The sequence below is a fragment of the Oncorhynchus gorbuscha genome, linkage group LG02 (assembly GCF_021184085.1).
Source record: "Oncorhynchus gorbuscha isolate QuinsamMale2020 ecotype Even-year linkage group LG02, OgorEven_v1.0, whole genome shotgun sequence".
NCBI lineage: Eukaryota > Metazoa > Chordata > Actinopteri > Salmoniformes > Salmonidae > Oncorhynchus > Oncorhynchus gorbuscha.
In genome coordinates this window covers 17,449,167-17,469,681 of record NC_060174.1, presented here as the reverse complement: position 1 = coordinate 17,469,681, position 20,515 = coordinate 17,449,167, and the positions used below count along the sequence as shown (strand labels likewise).

Sequence of the window (20,515 nt, the reverse complement as noted above, 5' to 3'; positions counted from 1 at the left end):
GACGCTTGACATTCAGGCCAAAGAGTTCAATCTTGGATTCATCAGACCAGAGAATCTTGTTTCTCATGGTCTGAGTCATTTAGGTGCCTTATGGCAAACTCCAAGCAGGCTGTCATATGCCTTTTACTGAGGAGTGGCTTCCGTCTGGCCACTCTACCGTAAAGGCCTGATTGGTGGAGTGCTGCAGAGATGGTTGTCCTTCTTGACGCTCTCCCATCTCCACAGAGGAACTCTGAAGCTCTTGGTGGTTACAAACTTCTTCCATTTAAGAATGATGGAAGCCACTGTGTTCTTGGGGACCTTCAATGCTGCCAAAATGTTTTGGTACCCTTCCCCCAAACTGTGCCTCAACACAATTCTGTCTCGGAGCTCTACAGACAATTCCTTCGACTTTACGGCTTCGTTTTTGCTCTGAAAGGCACTGTCAACTGTGGGACCTTATACAGACAGGTGTGTGTTACAAATAATTTCCAATCAATTGAATTTACCACAGGTGGACTCCAATCAAGTTGTAGAAACATCTCAAGGATGATCAATGCAAACAGGATGCACCTCAGCTCAATTTCCAGTCTCATAGCAAGGGTCTGAATACTTATGTAAATAAGGTATTTTGCCAAAATGTCTAAAAACCTGTTTTCACTTTGTCATTATAGGGTATTGTGTATAGATTGATGACATTTTTTTATTGAATCAATTTTACAATAAGGCTGTAATGTAACAAAATGTGGAAAAGTCAAGGGGTCTGAATACTTTCTGAATGCACTGTACATAGAGGACTGTGAATGACATACAGTGTGTGTGTACAATAGCATGTCCATAGGCAAAATATGTGGATTCAGCATAATTGCCCCAAACTTTCTGATTCAGTTTTTCGATGGGCTATTCACTGTCTGTTTTTCTGTCTCATTGAAAATGGTGTCTTGCTGAAAATGTGTTGCATCAGTTCAGTATTTCACGCAAGTGTAGTATGTCAGTGTAGTACTAGAGGACTGGACTTAGTTATATAGCATGGGCGGTAGTTAGATTTCCCTGTCACAACAGGGTCGCAAGTTGGTGCAGTTTGAGCACTTTCCATTTAATTAATACACTGGTGCCAATGGTGGGATAATCCTCGGGCAGTCTCAAGATAATGACACTGTTCTAATCACTACACGAGTAGCCTATACTGAAATTGGATCCTCAGCTTCAGTATGTGGCAACACTCCTGCTGAACCCACAACAGTTATAGATTGTGCTCCCAACAGCCGCATCCCTTTTCCTGCTAGTCCAAGACAGACCTTTATAAAATTATGATAGACTTATTGTAATTATTAAAAGTCTGAGTTCAAGTTGAGTTAACTGAGGTTTGTTTTTACTCTAGGCTGAACACAGCTCTACTGGAAAGACAAGTAGAATTGGGATTTCAAAATTTCACTTTCGTTTCCACACAACAGACACGCCCACAAGTCTACTGAGAAACAGATACACAATACTATCAGGTCAAACTGATCCATAGGCTCAGCTGGTTGTGGATAAAATCTCCAAGCAATCTTGCTAGGTAGGTTTGTTTAGTTTACTTTATGTTACTCTTTGAACCATGTTCAGTTTATTACAGTCATTGTCTTTAAGAATTCAATGTTGCATGATGGTATATGAATATGTTATTACATTGACAGCATGTCCTTCAACTTCGGGACGGTACCTGGAAGTTGTCCTGTTTTTTCTACACCAGTTTTGCATGTTGAGAAACCCTCATCAATAACTTTTGCAACAAACTTGTTGGGAGCGGACGGCAGACCTGACTCGGGTAAAGTCTGCAAGGGGAATGTGATAAATGCACCTGGGGGGGTTGCAGGTAAGCAAATAGGTGTTGACTATCATGATGTTGGAGTACATTTCTTAAAGGTCCAATGCAGCCTTTTTTTTATCTCAATATAAAATAACTTCTGTGTAACAATTAAGTACCTTACAGTGAGTGTTTCCAATGAAAATGGTCAAAAAGAAACAAAAATAGCTTAGCAAAGAGCAATTTCTCAAGCAATAATTTTGCTGGGACTGTCTGGGAGTATGGAAGGGGAAACTGAAAACTAGCTGTTATTGGCAGAGAGGCTTAGAACTCTCTTTCTTATTAGTATTTTAACTCATTTACTGCCTGATGTCACCAGGCAAGCCAAAACTCCATTCCACTCCACTCAATTTCAGGGGGTCTTTTCAAACAGCTCGTACACTAAAAAGGCATTATAATCATTTTCACAATTTCACAGTACTATTCCAACCTTATAGTGTGGAAATATATATAAAACACAGGGAAATCTGCACTGGGCCTTTAATAGTCTAACAGGGAAATCTACACTGGGCCTTTAATAGTCTAACACGGAAATCTGCACTGGGCCTTTAATAGTCTAACAGGGAAATCTACACTGGGCCTTTAATAGTCTAACAGGAAAATCTGCACTGGGCCTTTAATAGTCTAACAGGGAAATCTACACTGGGCCTTTAATAGTCTAACACGGAAATCTGCACTGGGCCTTTAATAGTCTAACAGGGTAATCTACACTGGGCCTTTAATAGTCTAACAGGAAAATCTGCACTGGGCCTTTAATAGTCTAACAGGAAAATCTACACTGGGCCTTTAATAGTCTAACAGGGAAATCTGCACAGGGCCTTTAATAGTCTAACAGGGAAATCTACACTGACAGCACCTACTGTGTGTTGTGAGACTCATTGCCACTTTCCAGTAGAGTACAGTTACCTGATAATTCATGATTTTCATTAGTTTGCTCTTACACTATACTCTCTCAACTCTATGCCTGCTAGGGGCAGAACAGTGGAAAAGTAAGATGGAGTCCCCATGGAGGGAGGTGGCATGGACTGAGGAGTGAGTAGGGTATCATAACAATACACTCAAACTTACCTATGTACACCAACTAGGCCTACTAAACAATACACCATGTAATCATATTTAATTGTTAATGACCAATGTTTGCCCAGTCGCAGGGAGACCCTGATGGAGTCTATCAGTTCCTATAAGCCTGGTTGTGAGGCTTTGTCTGAGGCTCGGGTTCTGCTGCTGGGTCCTGTCGGAGCCGGCAAGTCCAGCTTCATCAGCTCTGTTCAGTCAGCCTTCACAGGAAGATTCACTAACCGGGCCATGGTTGGCTCTTCCTCTGCCAGCTTCACCAAAAAGGTAGAGGTAAAAAAACATAGAAAGTATTTGAGTTTGTTAGAAACTGGGAGTTTTGGGGCTGGATGATATAGATCAATTACATGTGTAAATAAAGATTTAGTTAAGTTACAAAAACTATTATTGTTAATCACTCCATGTTGTAAAACACATTATATATCCTTACACGTATAATACTGTCTGTGTTCTCTATCTCAGCTCCAGTTGTTCAACATCCGTGGGCGGAGTCCAGAGCAGCCTACTGCGCTGGTCCTGTGTGATGTCATGGGTCTGGGAGATGGGGAGAAGACTGGACTAACCCTCCATGACACTCTGGCTATCATCAAAGGCCATGCACCCGAGGGACACAAGGTACGTGAGGGAGAACGGACACAGGTGCCACCGTTGTGTGTAAGAAAGAATGCAAGTATTGGATGTCGACGTTAAAATTACAGGGGCATAGTGTGTGTAACATTCATATAACTCAGAGTTGAGCAACAGCGGCCACAGTGTGTTCCAGGTCTGCTCTAACACAGTGTGTGCCGATTTTTGTTCCAGTTTAGTTCTAACACACCTGATTCAAATAATCACAGTCTGCAATTCAGACCACTATTATGATTCAGGTGAGATAGTGCTGGGTTGGAACATACTCATGCAGGTAGCCTCACAGGATAGGAGTTGCTCAACCCTGATATGCATTTCTCTGTTCAGTAGAGAATATTATAAATACTCTCTCAGCTGGTTGGTTTGAACAACCAAGCTAATGTTCTCATCCATCCTCTACAGTTCAGTCCTGAGCAGCCTGTGAGATCAGAGACTGTGGGGTATGTAAAGAAGCCGTCTCTTAAAGACAAGGTCCACTGTGTCGTCTTTGTGGTGGATGCTTCTAAAGTGTCCAGCTACACCAAAGGTCTGGGCACCACCTTCCAACAGCTCCGAGAACACATCAGTGACCTGGGTGAGCAATACAAGAAGCTGTTTCGCAATGGCAGTAATGGTTGTAGGAACTGTGGTCAATTCTGTCAGTTGACAGTGTGTGAAACAAATGTGTTTTGTAGGTGTGCATCAAGTGGCACTGCTGACACACGTGGACCAGGTGTGTCAGGAAACTGCCCGTGACATCACCCAGGTGTACAACAGTCAGATCGTTCAGCAGACGGTATTCTCAATAATACCCTTTATTGACGTTTTAGTTAGCTATTGGAACATCAGCTATCGGAACATCTGACATTTAACCACCCTGTATGAACATCCTTGACTGACTTGTGTATTTGGTTTTACTGTCATCGTGGGGACAAGAAATCCTCACAAGGATAGTAAAACAAGGGGGAAAAACAATTTTAAGCTTAGGGGTTAGGTTTAGGGTTTCACTTTGGGTTAAGGTTAGAATCAGGGTTAGGGGTAGGTTCAGGGCTAGGGTTACGGGTTACGGGTTAGGATTAGTATCAAGGTTAGGGTTAGGATAAGGGTTAGATGTTAGGGAAAATAGGATATTGAATGGGAATCAATTGTTTGGTCCCCACAAGGATAGTAAAACAAATGTGTGTGTATGTGAGTAGATGACCAACGCTGGGGCTCTGCTTGGCATGTCCACCTCCTACATCGTCCCGGTGAAGAACTACTCATCTGAGCTGGACGTTGCTCAGAACACAGACATCCTTCTGCTCAGTGCTGTGGACCATATCCTGCAATACGTGGATCTGCATTTCCAGGACTGTGCAGCAACATACCCTAAATTGTCTCTTTAAAAAGGCTGTGAAATGCTATATAAAAATGCATTACATATGTTTATCATGTTTTATGACTTGCTTGCACTATTGTTAACTTTTTAATTTGATTTGATTTGATTTAATTGGTCCTTTACAGAAGTCTTGCTTTGACTAAGACAAATAAGTAAAAGTAATTTTGAATGGTGTACATGTTGTCTGTCTAGGAATGTTTTAAGCTGTTTTGTACAATAGGGGCACTCTCACGAGGGATTATGGGTCATTGGCCACATGTACATAGGTACAATGCATTAGCTCAGCATAGGTGAGCAAGTACAGTGGGGCAAAAAAAGTATTTAGCCAGCCAACAATTGTGCAAGTTCTCCCACTTAAAAAGATGAGAGAGGCCTGTAATTGTCATCATAGGTACACTTCAACTATGACAGACAAAATGAGGAAAAAAAATCCAGAAATTCATATTGTAGGATTTTAAATTAATTTATTTGCAAATTATGGTGGAAAATAAGTAGTCGTGACAGTACCCCCCCCCCCCCCCCCCACGACACCGGCCTCGGGGATCCGGAGGGCAAGGCACAGTACAATCCGGATGGAGACGGTGGAATTCTCGCAGCATGGAAGGATCTAACACGTCTCCACCGGAACCCAGCATCTCTCCTCCGGACCGTACTCCTCCAAGTCCACAAGGTACTGAAGGCCCCTCGCCCGACGTCTTGAATCCAAGATGGATCGAACGGCGTACGCCGGGACACCCTCAATGTCCAGAGGGGGCGGAGGAACATCCCGCATTTCAGCCTCCTGAAGCGGGCCAGCCACCACCGGCCTGAGGAGAGACACATGGAACGAGGGGTTAATACGGTAATTAGTGGGTAGCTTTAACCTACAACATACCTCGTTCACTCTCCTCAGGACTTTAAACGGCCCCACAAACCGCGGACTCAGCTTCCGGCAGGGCAGGCGGAGGGGCAGGTTTCGGGTCGAGAGCCATACCCTGTCCCCTAGTGCAAACACCGGGACCTCACTGCGGTGACGGTCTGCGCCAACTTTCTGGCGCAGAATGGCGCCCTGAAGGTGGACGTGGGCAGCCTCCCAGGTTTCCTCCGTGCGCCGGGACCAATTGTCCACCGCAGGAGCCTCTGTCTGACTGATGCCAAGGAGCCAGAACCGGCTGATACCCTAAAACACATTGAAAGGGAGAAAGGTTAGTGGAGGAGTGGCGGAGCGAGTTCTGGACCATCTCTGCCCAGGGCACGAACTTCGCCCACTCCTCCGGTCGGTCCTGGCAATAAGACTGCAGTAACCTACCCACATACTGGTTTACTCTCTCCACCTGCCCATCACTCTTGGGGTGAAAACCTGAGGTAAGGCTGACCGAGACCCCCAGACGAGCCTTCCAGACCCTTGACGTGAACTGGTGACCCCAATCAGACATGTGTTAACAGGGCCTCCGCAGTTTGTAAGGCCGTAGGGAGACCCGGGCAAAGGGAGGAGACGACAGGACTTAGAAAAACAATCCACAACGACCAGGATCGTGGTGTTACCCTGTGAAGGTGAATGATTAGTTTAGAAATAATGGGAGCAGCAACCTGACCAAAACCCCGGATAAACCTCCAGTAGTAGTTGGAAAACCCTAAGAATCACTGCACCTCCTTTATCGTGGTGGGAGTCGGCCAATTACGCACGACTGCAATGCGGTAACTCTCCATCTCCACTCCTGACGTGGAAATCCGATGCCCTAGGAAGGAGACGGACTGTTGGAGGAACAGGCATTTCTCAGCCTTGACGTACAGGTCATGCTCCAACAGGCAACCAAGCACTTTGCGCACCAGGAACACATGCTCGGTACGTGTAGCGTAGTATATCAGAATCTCATTGATATACACCACTACACCCTGCCCGTGCAGGTCTCTGAAAATCTCGTTTACAAATGATTGGAAGACTGATAGCGCATTCATCAACCCATACGGCATGAAGAGGTACTCATAATGCCCTGAGGTGGTACTAAATGCCGTCTTCCACTCGTCTCCCTTCCGAATACGCACCAGATTGTACTCACTCCTGAGATCCAGTTTAGTGAAGAAGCGCACCCCGTGCATTGACTCAATCGCCGTAGTGATAAGAGGTAGCGGGTAACTATACCTCACCAGGATTTTATTGAGACCTCGATAATCAATGCACGGGCGCAAACCTCCATCCTTCAGGTAAAATGGAGGGCTGAATGTACCCCTGACGCAGGGATTCAGAGACATATGTCTCCATAGCCACCGTCTCCGCTTGTGACAGGGGATACATGTGACTCCTGGGAAGTGCAGCGTCTACCAGGAGATCTATTTCACAATCCTCCCGTCGATGGGGTGGTAATTGAATCGCCTTCTTTTTACAGAAGGCGAGAGCCAATACGGCATATTCTGGGGGAATGCGCACGGTGGAGACCTGGTCTGGACTTTTCACCGTAGTATCACCAACGGAAACCCCTAAACACCTACCTGAGCACTCTCGCGACCACCCTGTGAGAGACCTCTGTGGCCAAGAAACAGTGGGGTTATGACAAGCTAACCAGGGTAGGCCCAGCACCATGGAATACACAGGAGAATCAACAAGAAAAAGACTCATCTTTTCCCTGTAACCCCCCTGCGTTACCATACTCAAAGGAGTGGTGGCCTCCCTGATAAACCCTCACCCTAATGGTCGACTATCTAAGGCATGAAAGGGGAAAGGCATATCCACAGGAACAATGGGGATCCCTAAACGATGAGCTAATCCTTTATTAATGAAATTCCCAACCGCGCCTGAATCTACTAGAGCCTTATGCTATGAACGTGGGGACAATTCAGGAAAAGTAACAGAGGCAAACATATGTGCAACAGAGGGCTCTGGATGAGAATGGTGCCTACTCACCTGGGGTGACGCCAGAATGCTCTGCTTGCTACCTCGATTCTCAGAGGAAACAACCCGGCACCGACCAGCAGTGTAACCTCTACGGCCACATATGGTGCACAAGTGATAACCCCCTCCGGTCTCCCTGCGCACCTTTCCCAGTTTCATGGGTATCGGAGAGGGTATGCAGGAGGATGAAACAACCAGACCCTGATCTGGACGTCCACGAGTAGCCAGCAGGTTGTCCAGCCGGATGGATTGATAGAGGAAAATATGTTTGAAATGACTAATTATGTATACATTCCAATCAGAAACTGACTAGTCCAAATGCTATAATGTACTGTCCCTCTTGCTCCCTTTCACAATTGTATATAATGTAGTCAGGAAGTTAAGTAACAATGAAGGTCTGTTCTTTAAGTTCATTCAGTTGTACAAATCTCCAGGTGGTGGGAACGGGCCATCACCAAAATGGTCGGGAATGTTGATTTATGCTGACTGGCCTTGACTTCGTGCTGATAACGCGGAGGCTTGAGAATTAGAGGGGCCCTCTGTTTGTGAAACGGAACGTTTGGAAAACGCTGACGTCATTTTCAGTTTATAACCTGTGGTAATGTGTGTGAGCATTCAGTACTCATCGAGAATAAATGCTGAACTTGTTTTTTAAGACTGGTCTCTTGCTAATTCATGCAAATGATAAACTTACAACTTATCATGAATTAGAAATGAGTGCGAATTTAATTGGTTTTGGCAATAAAACATAAGGGAATTAAAAATTCCTCTATCAATTTGGTCCTTCAAGCCGGATCTAAATATCTTTATCTGTTATCTGAAGGTAATACGCTGAAAATCGTGCACGGACGAGTTTGACTCGTTTTACTAAAGACCTGACCTCTGAATTGAGGTTAAAACATAAACAGGCCTGCGTATTATCACAGAGGACAGAGAGAGTGACTAGATACAACGAACATTGCTTTCCCAGTCGGCGATAAGGTCAGTATTTTTTATTCTCGATTCTGGGGGGATTTGAGCTCTTTAATTGATGTTCTGAAATTTTCAGAAATCATCAATAATAGGGGCCTTGCTATTCCCACAGGGTTTGTATGACCTTCATACACTGGGTTTTGTATAACCGATATACACTGAAGCAGGTTCGAAAATAACCTGTGGTAATGTGCACTACCGTAAATAAACTAAACTTAATCATGAGAGGTAAAAACGCCCGAGATTAAGACGGGATATTAAAATAGGTACTGGGGGATAGGACGGTGAACTTGTACAAATACTGGGCGTAGAGAGACTGACTGCAAGCGCAAGATAACTGGATTGGTCATGTGAATAGTGGCAGTATTGATCACCGTCCCGATTCAACTAATACTACGGGAAATATCCAAATAAGGAGGAGAGGGAAACTTAAATCTAAAGAAATGAGATAAAAGCCATTCTTTAGACATGACAGTTCCAGGCGAGAGGGAAGTTTAACAAATAGTGGCGTGAGATAACGATTATTAGCGTTCTTTAAAAGCCCTCTGACACAACCGGAAAATACTAGGGCTTTACAAACCCTGGGTTTATGGTTGTAAGGTTAGACCTAATGTTTGTTTCAAAAGTCAAAGCTATTGGTAGGATTTCCATAAAGAGGAGAGGGAAACTTAAATCTAAAGAAATGAGATAAAAGCCATTCTTTAGACATGACAGTTCCAGGCGAGAGGGAAGTTTAACAAATAGTGGCGTGAGATAACGATTATTAGCGTTCTTTAAAAGCCCTCTGACACAACCGGAAAATACTAGGGCTTTACAAACCCTGGGTTTATGGTTGTAAGGTTAGACCTAATGTTTGTTTCAAAAGTCAAAGCTATTGGTAAGATTTCCATAAAAGAGCTAAACTTAATCATGAGAGATTACGCCAAAAAAGGAAGGATTGTTTAGCCGAATAAGGGGGAGAGGGTAACTTAAATCTAATGCGAGAGGGAAATATAACAATTAGCGGCGTGAGATAACGATTATTAGCGTTCTTTAAAAGCCCTCTGACACAACCGGAAAATACTAGGGCTTTACAAACCCTGGGTTTATGGTTGTAAGGCTAGACCTAATGTTTGTTTCAAAAGTCAAAGCTATTGGTAAGATATCCATAAAAGAGCTAAATTTAAATCATGAGAAACGCACCCGACCGAGATGGAAAATACATACTGATTATTTTTAAAGGAACACACACATAGGCAGACAGGATAGTAACTAGAAGTAACTAAGTAACGGTAAATTACAAATTTATAGAACTGCACACACATAGAATTTAAAATTATATAGAAAGGCATAGATAAGTGATTAGATACCATAGCTACAAAAGAACGGCAAGGATTTATAATGGGTAGTAACACTTCTAAACTGCTTTCTGCAAAGACGGAAGATTACCGTTATATGAAACAGAAAGATAGAAGGAATGTAGATTTCTGTCCTAAATGGGAAAAAGGTATGGTTTTGATGGACGCCTAGATGTCGAAAAGTTAGAACCCCTTCTAAAACAGATACAAAGGGAGCGAGATTAATGAGAATCCTAAACTGAGAGAAAACGTTGGCTGTTTAAATTTGGGCTATTTTCTGTTGTCTAGATGTCGGAGTAACAAATACAATTAACTGTGAAAATGGGTATATTTGCGAGAGTCTCAGTCAAAATCCATTGTGCTGGTAGGGGAGTGGTGAGCGCGGCCGTCTCACCAACGGTAATCCACGGTTCGGTTCCCGTTTAACTAAAATTGATTTTATTTCGTAATTGACCTATTTGCATGTTTTGCCTGAAAAATACGGTCGCCAGTGTTTGCAAAAGATATAACTGAACAGATATTATGTGTTCTAGATAGAATTGATAAAAGAAGTCGTTAAAAAAAACGGCGAAACAATTTCGCTCATATTTCGATGGGAGTCGTAATTAAATAGATGTATCATAGAAGAGAGAGAGTTACCTAAAGTTAAATGGAGGGGATAACGGAGAGATACAATACAATTCCAGCCTGCCTGGACGTTATGGCTATTTATGAATCAATTGACATGAGAAGTTTAACACAAAAACAGGGTACGTTAAATGTTAGGGTAAATTAAATTGAGAAGTTCGGTTGGGTTTACTTTAAAACTGAACTCAATCGGAATAGGGAATATATATTTTACAAAGGCGGGCAGATTTGTGTCTATAGCCAAGCAACGGAATTGCTAGACACTTAAATGGGGCTATATAGTGTAACGCTTTTGACTATAAATTAGGTAAGAATAGTTTAATCGTAAGAAGTGATTGGTTTTCTGATTATTGATGTTTGGTTAAGGTAACGCCAGTGAATTTGAACAAAAAAGTAACGTATTCTAAAAACGATCTGGTTTCCGTTCTCATTGCAGGGAACAAAGGAAAAGTCTTATCTTAAAGGGACAGTGCACGGTAATCACAGTGGTTTGAGTTGTAATTAGACAAGTGAATAACGTATTGGGAATAGAGTTGTAATTAAAATACTAAGTCAAAGACGAGACAGGTATTTAGAGCAAATTGGATTCTAAATGATAACAAAGAGACAATCATGATTTATGCCCATCGAAAAGATTTTATAAAATTGGCGAATTTAGAGATGATTGGTTGGGGTGGTAAATTATAATTCAGAATTTGAACAGATGTGACAAATTAGGTTTGGTTAATCGAACAATAATTATTTACAATTCATTTGAAGTCGCTACGAATTGGCAGATTGAGCGCTTGATGATGACGTCACCATCGTGACACTTTTGTCACCAGAAAACTGGCAATAACGGAGCAAACTGTATGGCTATTAGAGTGTGTATCGAGGCTTCGAGTAAACTTTTCAGAAGTTGAGATAAAAGTTTTTATTTATTTGTTTATTGGTTATAGTCAATTTTTGGGTTTGATTTAACTTAGTTGAACAGTGTTTTCTGGCGGGTTTAGGTAGAACTCTTTGTTCCGGAACGGATGAAAGTTACCCAAGTTAAGTAAATTAAAGGAGCCATGAGAGAATGCGAATGCATATTTATTAAATATCGGGGATTAAATTACGAATTCCTTACACTGTGAAATGTATGACATTTGCGGCAGAGAGAAAAAGTAATTCATTGGATAATAAGGTTATCGGGTTAATTGTATCTAAAAGTAGCATGGTCATTTAAGTAAACATATCCGTAGACGATGTTTAAAACTTATGATTAATGATTTGAGTCAAAGGGGAATTATCATTAGGTTTATCATTAGGTTTAGTTATAGTTTCTATTGAGTTTCTGATTCGAAATAGCATTAGGGAATGATAGTTAGGGGTGAGGTGGCTCACTTTAGAGGCCTCCTGGGATTACAACTTTGGGGAGAGATAAGCTTTAAAAAGGTCTGCAAATTATACACATGGAACAACTGTTAGAACTGTTTGTTTAGTGCAAGGGTATTTTAGAGGCAGGCTCACATATGGAACCTTATGAGATGTTTTTATGGGTTTGAATTATACAGGTGACTATTTCTATTCAAAAGATAAAGGGTTCTTTATGCCTAATATGGTATGACCTTTTGACCTTATCATGACTCGCTCCCAAGGTCTGATCAGCCTCGGGGGAGAGTCATTTGTATAATGAATGGGGTCATATTGAGTTACTAGTATTAAGGTAAATTCATTAGAAATGAAGCAGTTTTGGTTGAGGGTTAGAATTACTGTTTGAACCGCAAATGAGAAAGTGGTTCAGGATTCTGTCTTATAACATTAGCTGTGAAGTTTTTTGAATGGGCTGTTGGGGATTTGGTATTGTAACAGAGAGAAAGTCATATTTATCATTGAGAATAAATAGTGGAAGATAACATATTTAGAGCCAACAGGGCAGGGAAGAAATTGAGATATTTTTGTTTGGTTTTAACACTCGGTTACAGGAGTGTCAAAAGACGGGAGACATTACCTGTGTAATAGGGGAGGGTGTCCGTATGATAACCAACTTGGGACAGTTTTGGGACTGGAGAAAGGGGATCCCACAAAGGTGGATAGGCTTTCCATAATATGGGGGAAACCTGGGAGCACTGTTGAACTTTGTAAAGGTGATGAAATCCTACTAACCATCAAAACTATTAAGCTCTCTGATGCAGGCACTTGCACCCCGGACTACAAAGGACCGGGACAGACACGGTGGGTGTGTTTTCTATTAAGGTACTGCCAAAACCGGAGGTCTCAGACGGACCGGGGCCAGACACACTCCTCTATCACCCCTAGAACCTGTCACCAATGGACCGAACCTGTCACCACTATGCTAAAAATCCCATTCAGGTAATTAATGTTAGACTATTCAGCTATTGATCAATGAGGCACGGAGACTGGTTTTGATGGTAGGGACAATTTGTGGCTGTCTTATACAGAATGGACTTGCTTAGAATATGCTTCTTGCTAGTCAGGGGGGAGTCTACAAAATGTTCAGTGAACAATGTTGTACGTATATCCCTAATAACACCAGTCCAGATGGTAGTATATCTAAGGGCCTTAAATGGGCTATCTGCTGAGATGAGGACCATGTCGGGGGTAGAGGAGTCTGACTGTCCACCCTGGTTGGGAGACTGGTTTGGTAAGTATACCGGTATGGTGGTTACTGGATTTCTGACCCTAATTCCTGTATTATTTACTGACTGAGGATGACCCATGTATGTTTGTTCTCCCTGTCATGAAGGGTGGCATGGTGCCCACCTGATGCTGGATAAGAATAGCTGAGAGGACCAGATGGGTTATAAGAATGCTTTGTTCTGCTTTACTCTGTTTTCCAGGACCAAAGTTTTATTCCACACTTTGCAACACATATTAAACCCATGTTATTGTCGGATAGAATACTGAGGGTCCCCAAGGAGAGGGCTTGTTAGTGTAGGAAGGATTTTTAATATGGTTAGCATCTATTAGATTATACGTTTTTAAATAGTATTATATTTAACAGGAATATAGGACATCTATGAGGAGTTAGAAGTATTGTTGGGATTAAGATAGATTGATTAAGGAATTTGGAGAAAAGCCGCTCATAGACATTTTTTTTCTAAAAGAGGGTCCATGGGTTTGTAGTTCCCATGTAGTTCAAATTTGGAAAACATGAGAAACATACAGAGGAGCCCTCCCACGCACCGCAGAGACCTTGAAGGTGGGAGAGCAGAGAAGTTAGAGGGGGGTGCAGGAAGAGCAAAGATAACATAGTGGGTAAATAAGTTTCTAAATGGGTCAGAATGGGAGCTGTAGATAGAGGAGGTATTTGGCATAAAGGGAATCTACCTGTTTTACCTAAGTCACTGTTTAAATATGCTGCTGTATTGATACATGGGCAAAGCCATGTATCAACAGGGGGGGATGGTAGGAATGGTTAAACAGCACTTTGTAGCATATGGAATAACTAACTATTTAAAAAAACTTTTGCTCACGGTGTACTATATTGAATTAACTAAGAGTGAAAACAAGAAGTGGTGTTTAACAATAATTGATAAATATACCAAATGGGTAGAAGTGTTTCCTACATCCTCAGCAGACGCAGAAACAGTGGCTAGAGCATTATGTCAGGAGATAATTCCGCGATTTGGATTACCAGAAGTAATTGAGCATATAGGTCAGAAATTGGATATAAATATGAAGAAACATAGTTCTTATCACCCCCCAAAGCGCTGGCCTTATCGAGAACATGAATCGATCGGTAAAAGGTTGATTAAGGAAAACACACCTAAGTACTGGAATGAACGGGATAAAATGCCTGCCCATAGTGTTAATGACTATTAGAATAACCCCTGATAGGGAGGGGCTATCTCCATTTGAGAAAGTTTTTGGTAGACCCTATAGAATGCCCCAATTAGGGCGATTAGAAATAGAAAGCAGTATGGTGGGACACATGAGGAGGTTGTTCATTAATCAAACACGTATGTCAAAAGTTTTATGCCCAGCAGGAGAATTAGAGGGAGGTGGCACACGAGATTCAACCAGGAGACTGGATCTGGATCCAATCATTGAAGAAAAAAAAACTGGAAGCAGCCTCGGTGGGAGGGACCATTCCAAGTACTACTGGTGACTGCCTTCGCGGTGAGAATAGCCGAAAGAGCTACCTGGGTACATGTCACACATTGTAAGGGGGTGAGTCATACTGCCACTGTCGAGCGGTCACAGGGGAAGGAGAGGAACCGTGACCCATATGGAACGGGGGTCAAACTCCTTCTGAAGATTCCCTATACCTGACCTTTCCCCAGCTGTGAGCGTTCATAGAAGTGAAGTGATGGCTTGGCCTCTGGCTGTTGATATGTTCTCGGGGAGAGGGTGGGGCTTCACGTGTGCACTGACCGTCCTGAGCTGTTTTATTGTGGGGGCCATATTCCTGATTCACCATGATCCCCCGGAAAGTGCCAAAGAGGATAATTTGACTCATGTGCTAGATGAGGGAAATGGGATGTTACCTAAGATTCTCTGAAGGTCACTGAAACAAAATAGTAAGGAAGTGAGGGTGGAATTGGGCAAGGATCTCTCAGTAGAATTTTGTGTAGATCAATTGGGGTCATTCACCCCTTGGCAGTCTAGAACCATGGGACTCTATGGGAAGTAATTGTGTAAATCACCGTGTAAGTCGTGGAGCCAGGTCATAGCTCACACTGAAAGGGATGGCTATGTAAACCCATACACTCAATTTGGGACCAGGTAAAGTATAGTAAGGGAATGACATGTATGGTAAAGCTGTTCATGAAAGCAGGAATGCCAAGTAATGATAGCTGTATTGATTTACACTATTTATATCCCCAGGTTCCATTTAAATCAAGACTTCCTCCCTTTACCGTGACGAGAGGAGAATATTACTGTTTTGCCAGATACCGTACAAATGGGAAATACGTGGGGGAAGTTGGTACCTGCAATAAGACAGAGAATATTACCACTGACGAGACCATGTCTGATTTGACAGGCTGGTTGAACTCTGGAGATTTCAAAATGTTGAAGGTGGCCAGGGCTGACATCTGGTGGTTGTGCGGGGGAATGAATTTGTGGTCGGTATTACCGACTGATTGGACTGGGCTATGCGCTTTAGTACATTTAGGAATGCCTTTTACACTCATACAACACCAAGACGTGAAGTTAGCCAAAACGAGAGAGATGCTCCATCTGGTTCTTTTGACGACAGTATATATTGATAACATTGGGATTCCACGAGGTGTGTAATTATAGTTATGGTAATCAACAGCGCTTTAGCAGGAATACCAAAGGTGTTGTTAAAGGTTTTGTAGAACAGACTGAAGCAACCAGCTGGAAGACCTGACAGAATAGAATTGCATTAGATAAAAGGAGGAAGTGGGCGTGATAATCAGGACCATGTCTTACATCCCAGGTAGCACGGCTCCGGACGAATCAGTGCCCGAAGCCTCAGCTGGTTTGACCACCCTGGCTCACGGGTTGGCAGAAACTCTGGGGTGGATACTTCTCTGAACTAAATTGGGTAGACAGTATTTATGGAAAAATGTGGTGTTTTGGGCTGTATCAACCTGTATGACTGTATTAATTTTATGCGGCTGTTGTCTAATTCCCTGTGTGCGAGGCCTTGTTTCCAGGACTCTGGAAAGATCAATGACCCAACGGATGGTGCGTTATGGGCCGATTCCAGATTCTGACCTGTGTAGGACTGGAGGCATGTCTACAGAGGAAGTGGACGAATCCGGATCTGTCATTTGTGGGGAATTTATGTTTGATGAGAATAGTGTTGACATGAAGGGGAATTAGATTGTAATTTGTTTCAATGATTAAACTGTTTTTTTGATGAAGATTGTAAAAAGAAAAACAAAAAAGAATCCTGGAAGGAAGAGTTATGATTCTGATGTAGATTTAAAAACAGTTGGAGTTAAGGTTAGAATTGATTAATGAAATGTGGAGAGTTGGATAAACATTTATAATTGATTTGTTGATTATGTGTCTATTCATATGATAATCTGATGAACCTCTATAAAAAGGTTAGATAAGTTTTTTCATTTTTTATGATTAAATAAAACTAGATGTAGAATTGAATGTATAATATTTGATCAAAGGGAGGATTGATAGAGGAAAATATGTTTGAAATGACTAATTATGTATACATTCCAATCAGAAACTGACTAGTCCAAATGCTATAATGTACTGTCCCTCTTGCTCCCTTTCACAATTGTATATAATGTAGTCAGGAAGTTAAGTAACAATGAAGGTCTGTTCTTTAAGTTCATTCAGTTGTACAAATCTCCAGGTGGTGGGAACGGGCCATCTCCAAAATGGTCGGGAATGTTGATTTATGCTGACTGGCCTTGACTTCGTGCTGATAACGCGGAGGCTTGAGAATTAGAGGGGCCCTCTGTTTGTGAAACGGAACGTTTGGAAAACGCTGACGTCATTTTCAGTTTATAACCTGTGGTAATGTGTGTGAGCATTCAGTACTCATCGAGAATAAATGCTGAACTTGTTTTTTAAGACTGGTCTCTTGCTAATTCATGCAAATGATAAACTTACAACTTATCATGAATTAGAAATGAGTGCGAATTTAATTGGTTTTGGCAATAAAACATAAGGGAATTAAAAATTCCTCTATCATGGATAGGTCTACCAACTGGTCAAAGGTGAGGGCGGTGTCTCTGCAAGCCAGCTCCCGACGGATGTTCTCACGTAGACTACAGCGGTAATGATCGATCAGGGCCCTGTTGCTCCATCTAGCGCCGGCAGCCAGGGTCCTAAACTCCAGTGCAAACTCCTGGGCGCTCCTCATCTCCGGCCTCAGATGGTAGAGGTGCTCACAGCTGTTCCCATCAGATTATTTTGCTGACGGTGAGGCCCAGCAATTGGTGTCTTGCAGAAAATGTGTTGCATCAGTTCAGTATTTCATACAATAGGCCTAAGTGTATCCTCAGTATGTTAGTGTACAACCTCTTCCAAGAGGTCTGGACTTATGAAGCATGGGCAGTAGTGAGCTTTCCCTGTAACAGAATATATATGTATTTTTTTAACCTTTATTTATCTCGGCAAGTCAGTTAAGTTGCAAAAACTATATTTGGTAATCACTCCATATTTTAAACCACATTGTCTATCCTCACACATTATTTAACAAAAAAACCTGAAATATCACATTTACCTAAGTATTCAGACCATTTACTCTGTACTTTGTTGAAGCACCTTTCGCAGCAATTACAGGCTTGAGTCTTCTTGGGTATGAGCTCCAAACTTGGCACGCCTGTATTTGGGGAGTTTCTCCCAATCTTCTCTGCAGATCCTCTTAAGCTCTGTTAGGTTGAAAAAAAACTTGTTTTCACTATTGTTAACATGTTAATTAACTTCTTGAGTCTCAATGCAACTGTTTATGTTCTATGTTTTGTGTTCTATTTGTGGCCCTGGTTGTCCTGAAAAGAAAATGGTAAACACTTCAATGCAAGGCTAAATATGAGGGCAGAGCAAGCAGATTAATGAAAGTACTGAATTTCAGCTTGTTTTGCTGTGGTAAGATTGGTTACAATGAATCGTCATTCACAGAAGTCTTGCTTTGAGTAAAATTAATGTGTAAGAGCCATTTTGACCTGTGTACATGTTGCCTGTCTAGGGATGTTTTAACCTGTTTTGTATAATAGTAAGTATAATAGTATAATAGTAAGGTCCTCCGTTACACTCACTGCTGTAGTGTGTATCAGGAGTGATTCGAAACCCAGACATAAAATACTATGATTTGGGGGATTTCCACAGACTGTAAACTATAGAACAGTCCTTTGGAGGAATGATTGTTGACAGATTTGACATTTGTATCTTTTTATTTATTTATTTTATTTCACCTTTATTTAATCAGGTAGGCAAGTTGAGAACAAGTTCTCATTTACAATTGCGACCTGGCAATTTAAAAGAATAATCTAAAAATAATAATACCAAAGTTACTGGAATCTTGAGTAATTTTGGTAATTAACAGAATATCTATAGCAATAGTTGCGGTAGATCGAACCCGACCAAAACAATGGAATTGCCATGGAAACACGTGGGGGAAAGGGTCGTGGGGGAAAGATCCTGAATCTCCTCATTGCCCCCCAGAAAAAGTAGCCTACATTTAGGCTATTGTTTATATGTGAATTTCACACCATGTTGACGTAAAAATCGGAGTAAAATGATTGTATGGATGTCAACCCCAACGCATGTTCATGTCATCGTCACCAATCAACTGCATTATGGTTAAAAACGACTTTGACTACCACCAACGATTTCTGTTATGCTTTCTAGCTATGCTAACCAGCTTATTGACAGGTTGGTTGTTTAGCAATAAAAACAATGTGCACACAACCATGGGACACAACAGATGAGGTTGGCTTAGATTGTTGACAACATGTAAGCTATATTTCATCTCCAATGTTTATTGAAAAGACAAATACATTTGCAGAATGACCACTCGTTGTTTCTCAAATACTTTGTTAGTTGTTGGTTAGCTAGCGAATTTTAGGCATATTAGCATTGACATGAAATCAGTCAAAACACCTCAAAACAAGACATGATCTCAATCGTGGACTACAGGAAAAGGAGGGTCGAACACGCCCCCATTCACATGGATGGGGTTGTAGTGGGGCGGGTCGAGAGTTTCAAGTTCCTTGGTGTCCACATCACCAACAAACTATCATGGTCTAAAGTTGTGAACAAGGCACGACAACATATTTTCTCCCTCAGGAGACTGGAAAGTTTTGGCATGGGTCTCCAGATCCTCAAAATGCACTATCAAGATAATCCTGACCCGTTGCATCACCGCCTGGTATGGCAACAGCATGAGCAACAGCTCGGTAGTGTGTACGGCCCAGTACACCACTGGTGCCAAGCTTCCTGCCATCTAGGACCTATATATTAGGCGGTGTCAGAGGAAGGCCCAAAAAATGGTCAAAGACTCCAGTAACTCCAAGTCCTAGACTGTTCTCTCTGCTACTGCACGGCAAGCGGTACCGTAGCGCCAATTCTAGGTCCAAGAGGCTCCTTTACAGCTTCTATTCTCAAGACGTAAGAGTGCTGAACAATTATTCTAATGGTCACCCCCCACTATTTACATTAATACCCCCCTTTGTTTTTACACTCTCTGTTTATTAACTATGCTAAGGGATTGTAAAAGTAAGCATTTCACCTGTTATATTCGGCGCATGTGACATAAAATTTGATTTACTTGATTTGATAACAAGTTAACGCAAGCCACTTACGATTCCCTACATTACAGTTTCTTGTCATTCTTGCTAGGAATCTGGCCATACAGAATCACAACAACAGGCAGACTTCTGCCCCATGGAACGCGCACATTGTTTTCGTCACGTTGTCAGCCAACCCATTTATAGGAATCTTAGTGAGCATTTAGCAGATACTTCTTTTTAACCTGAAAAAGGACAACATCTAAATGTTTTGCACCGAAAACAGTCAAATATATGAAAATCGGACTTAAGTGCCTGTTGTAATACATACATCTTGAAGGATTTGACGAATATCCTCTTTGTTATATCAAATTGTTTGAATGTGCACCAATATGCTCAATGGGATGATCTGCGCTCCATTTACATTTACATTTAAGTCATTTAGCAGACGCTCTTATCCATTGACTCCTTTACTGCATCTACAGTTGAATTCGGAAATTTACATACACCTTTGCCAAATACAGTTAAACTCAGTTTTTCACAATTCCTGACATTTAATCCCGGAAAGAATTCCCTGTTTTAGGTCGGTTAGGATCACCACTTTATTTTAAGAATGTGAAATAGTAGAGAGAATTATTTATTTCAGATTTGATTTCTTTCCTCACATTCCCAGTG

At 41.9% G+C, this 20,515-nt stretch overlaps 2 protein-coding genes across 6 annotated transcripts; one reads left to right on the top strand and one right to left on the bottom strand.

Annotated features, from left to right (window-relative positions):
• Positions 1-1,424: 1,424 nt before the first annotated feature.
• Positions 1,425-5,057, top strand: LOC123991423 (interferon-induced protein 44-like). Of its 3 annotated transcripts, none has more exons than XM_046293027.1 (8): positions 1,425-1,537; positions 1,656-1,720; positions 2,797-2,857; positions 2,971-3,172; positions 3,362-3,514; positions 3,929-4,100; positions 4,201-4,301; positions 4,702-5,057. In XM_046293027.1, the coding sequence occupies exons 2-8, from the start codon at positions 1,657-1,659 to the stop codon at positions 4,888-4,890; spliced, it is 942 nt and encodes a 313-aa protein (XP_046148983.1). In that variant the 5' UTR covers positions 1,425-1,537; position 1,656; the 3' UTR covers positions 4,891-5,057. The 3 variants fall into 3 exon arrangements, with proteins under 3 accessions (XP_046148983.1, XP_046148965.1, XP_046148974.1); XM_046293009.1 differs by having other exon boundaries at positions 1,433-1,537; positions 1,656-1,834; XM_046293018.1 differs by having other exon boundaries at positions 1,436-1,537; positions 1,656-1,834; positions 2,971-3,166.
• A 338-nt stretch (positions 5,058-5,395) lies between these two features.
• On the bottom strand, positions 5,396-8,094 carry LOC123991406. Of its 3 annotated transcripts, none has more exons than XM_046292996.1 (3): positions 7,765-8,094; positions 5,758-6,042; positions 5,396-5,689 (listed from the first exon to the last, which is right to left on the bottom strand). In XM_046292996.1, the coding sequence occupies exons 1-3, from the start codon at positions 7,909-7,911 to the stop codon at positions 5,657-5,659; spliced, it is 465 nt and encodes a 154-aa protein (XP_046148952.1). In that variant the 5' UTR covers positions 7,912-8,094; the 3' UTR covers positions 5,396-5,656. The 3 variants fall into 3 exon arrangements, with proteins under 3 accessions (XP_046148952.1, XP_046148944.1, XP_046148935.1); XM_046292988.1 differs by having other exon boundaries at positions 5,798-6,042; XM_046292979.1 differs by having other exon boundaries at positions 5,396-6,042.
• Between the last annotated feature and the right edge of the window lie 12,421 nt (positions 8,095-20,515).

Excerpts from the sequence above, each read along its gene's own strand:
- LOC123991406 (XM_046292979.1), bottom strand. The coding sequence starts at position 7,911 with ATGAAACTGGGAAAGGTGCGCAGGGAGACCGGAGGGGGTTATCACTTG. Across the intron at positions 6,043-7,764 it reads GCATTCTGGCGTCACCCCAG|GGTATCAGCCGGTTCTGGCT; the intron begins GTGAGTAGGCAC and ends AATGTGTTTTAG.
- LOC123991423 (XM_046293009.1), top strand. The coding sequence starts at position 1,657 with ATGTCCTTCAACTTCGGGACGGTACCTGGAAGTTGTCCTGTTTTTTCT. Across the intron at positions 1,835-2,796 it reads TGCACCTGGGGGGGTTGCAG|GGGCAGAACAGTGGAAAAGT; the intron begins GTAAGCAAATAG and ends TATGCCTGCTAG. Across the intron at positions 4,101-4,200 it reads AGAACACATCAGTGACCTGG|GTGTGCATCAAGTGGCACTG; the intron begins GTGAGCAATACA and ends TGTGTTTTGTAG.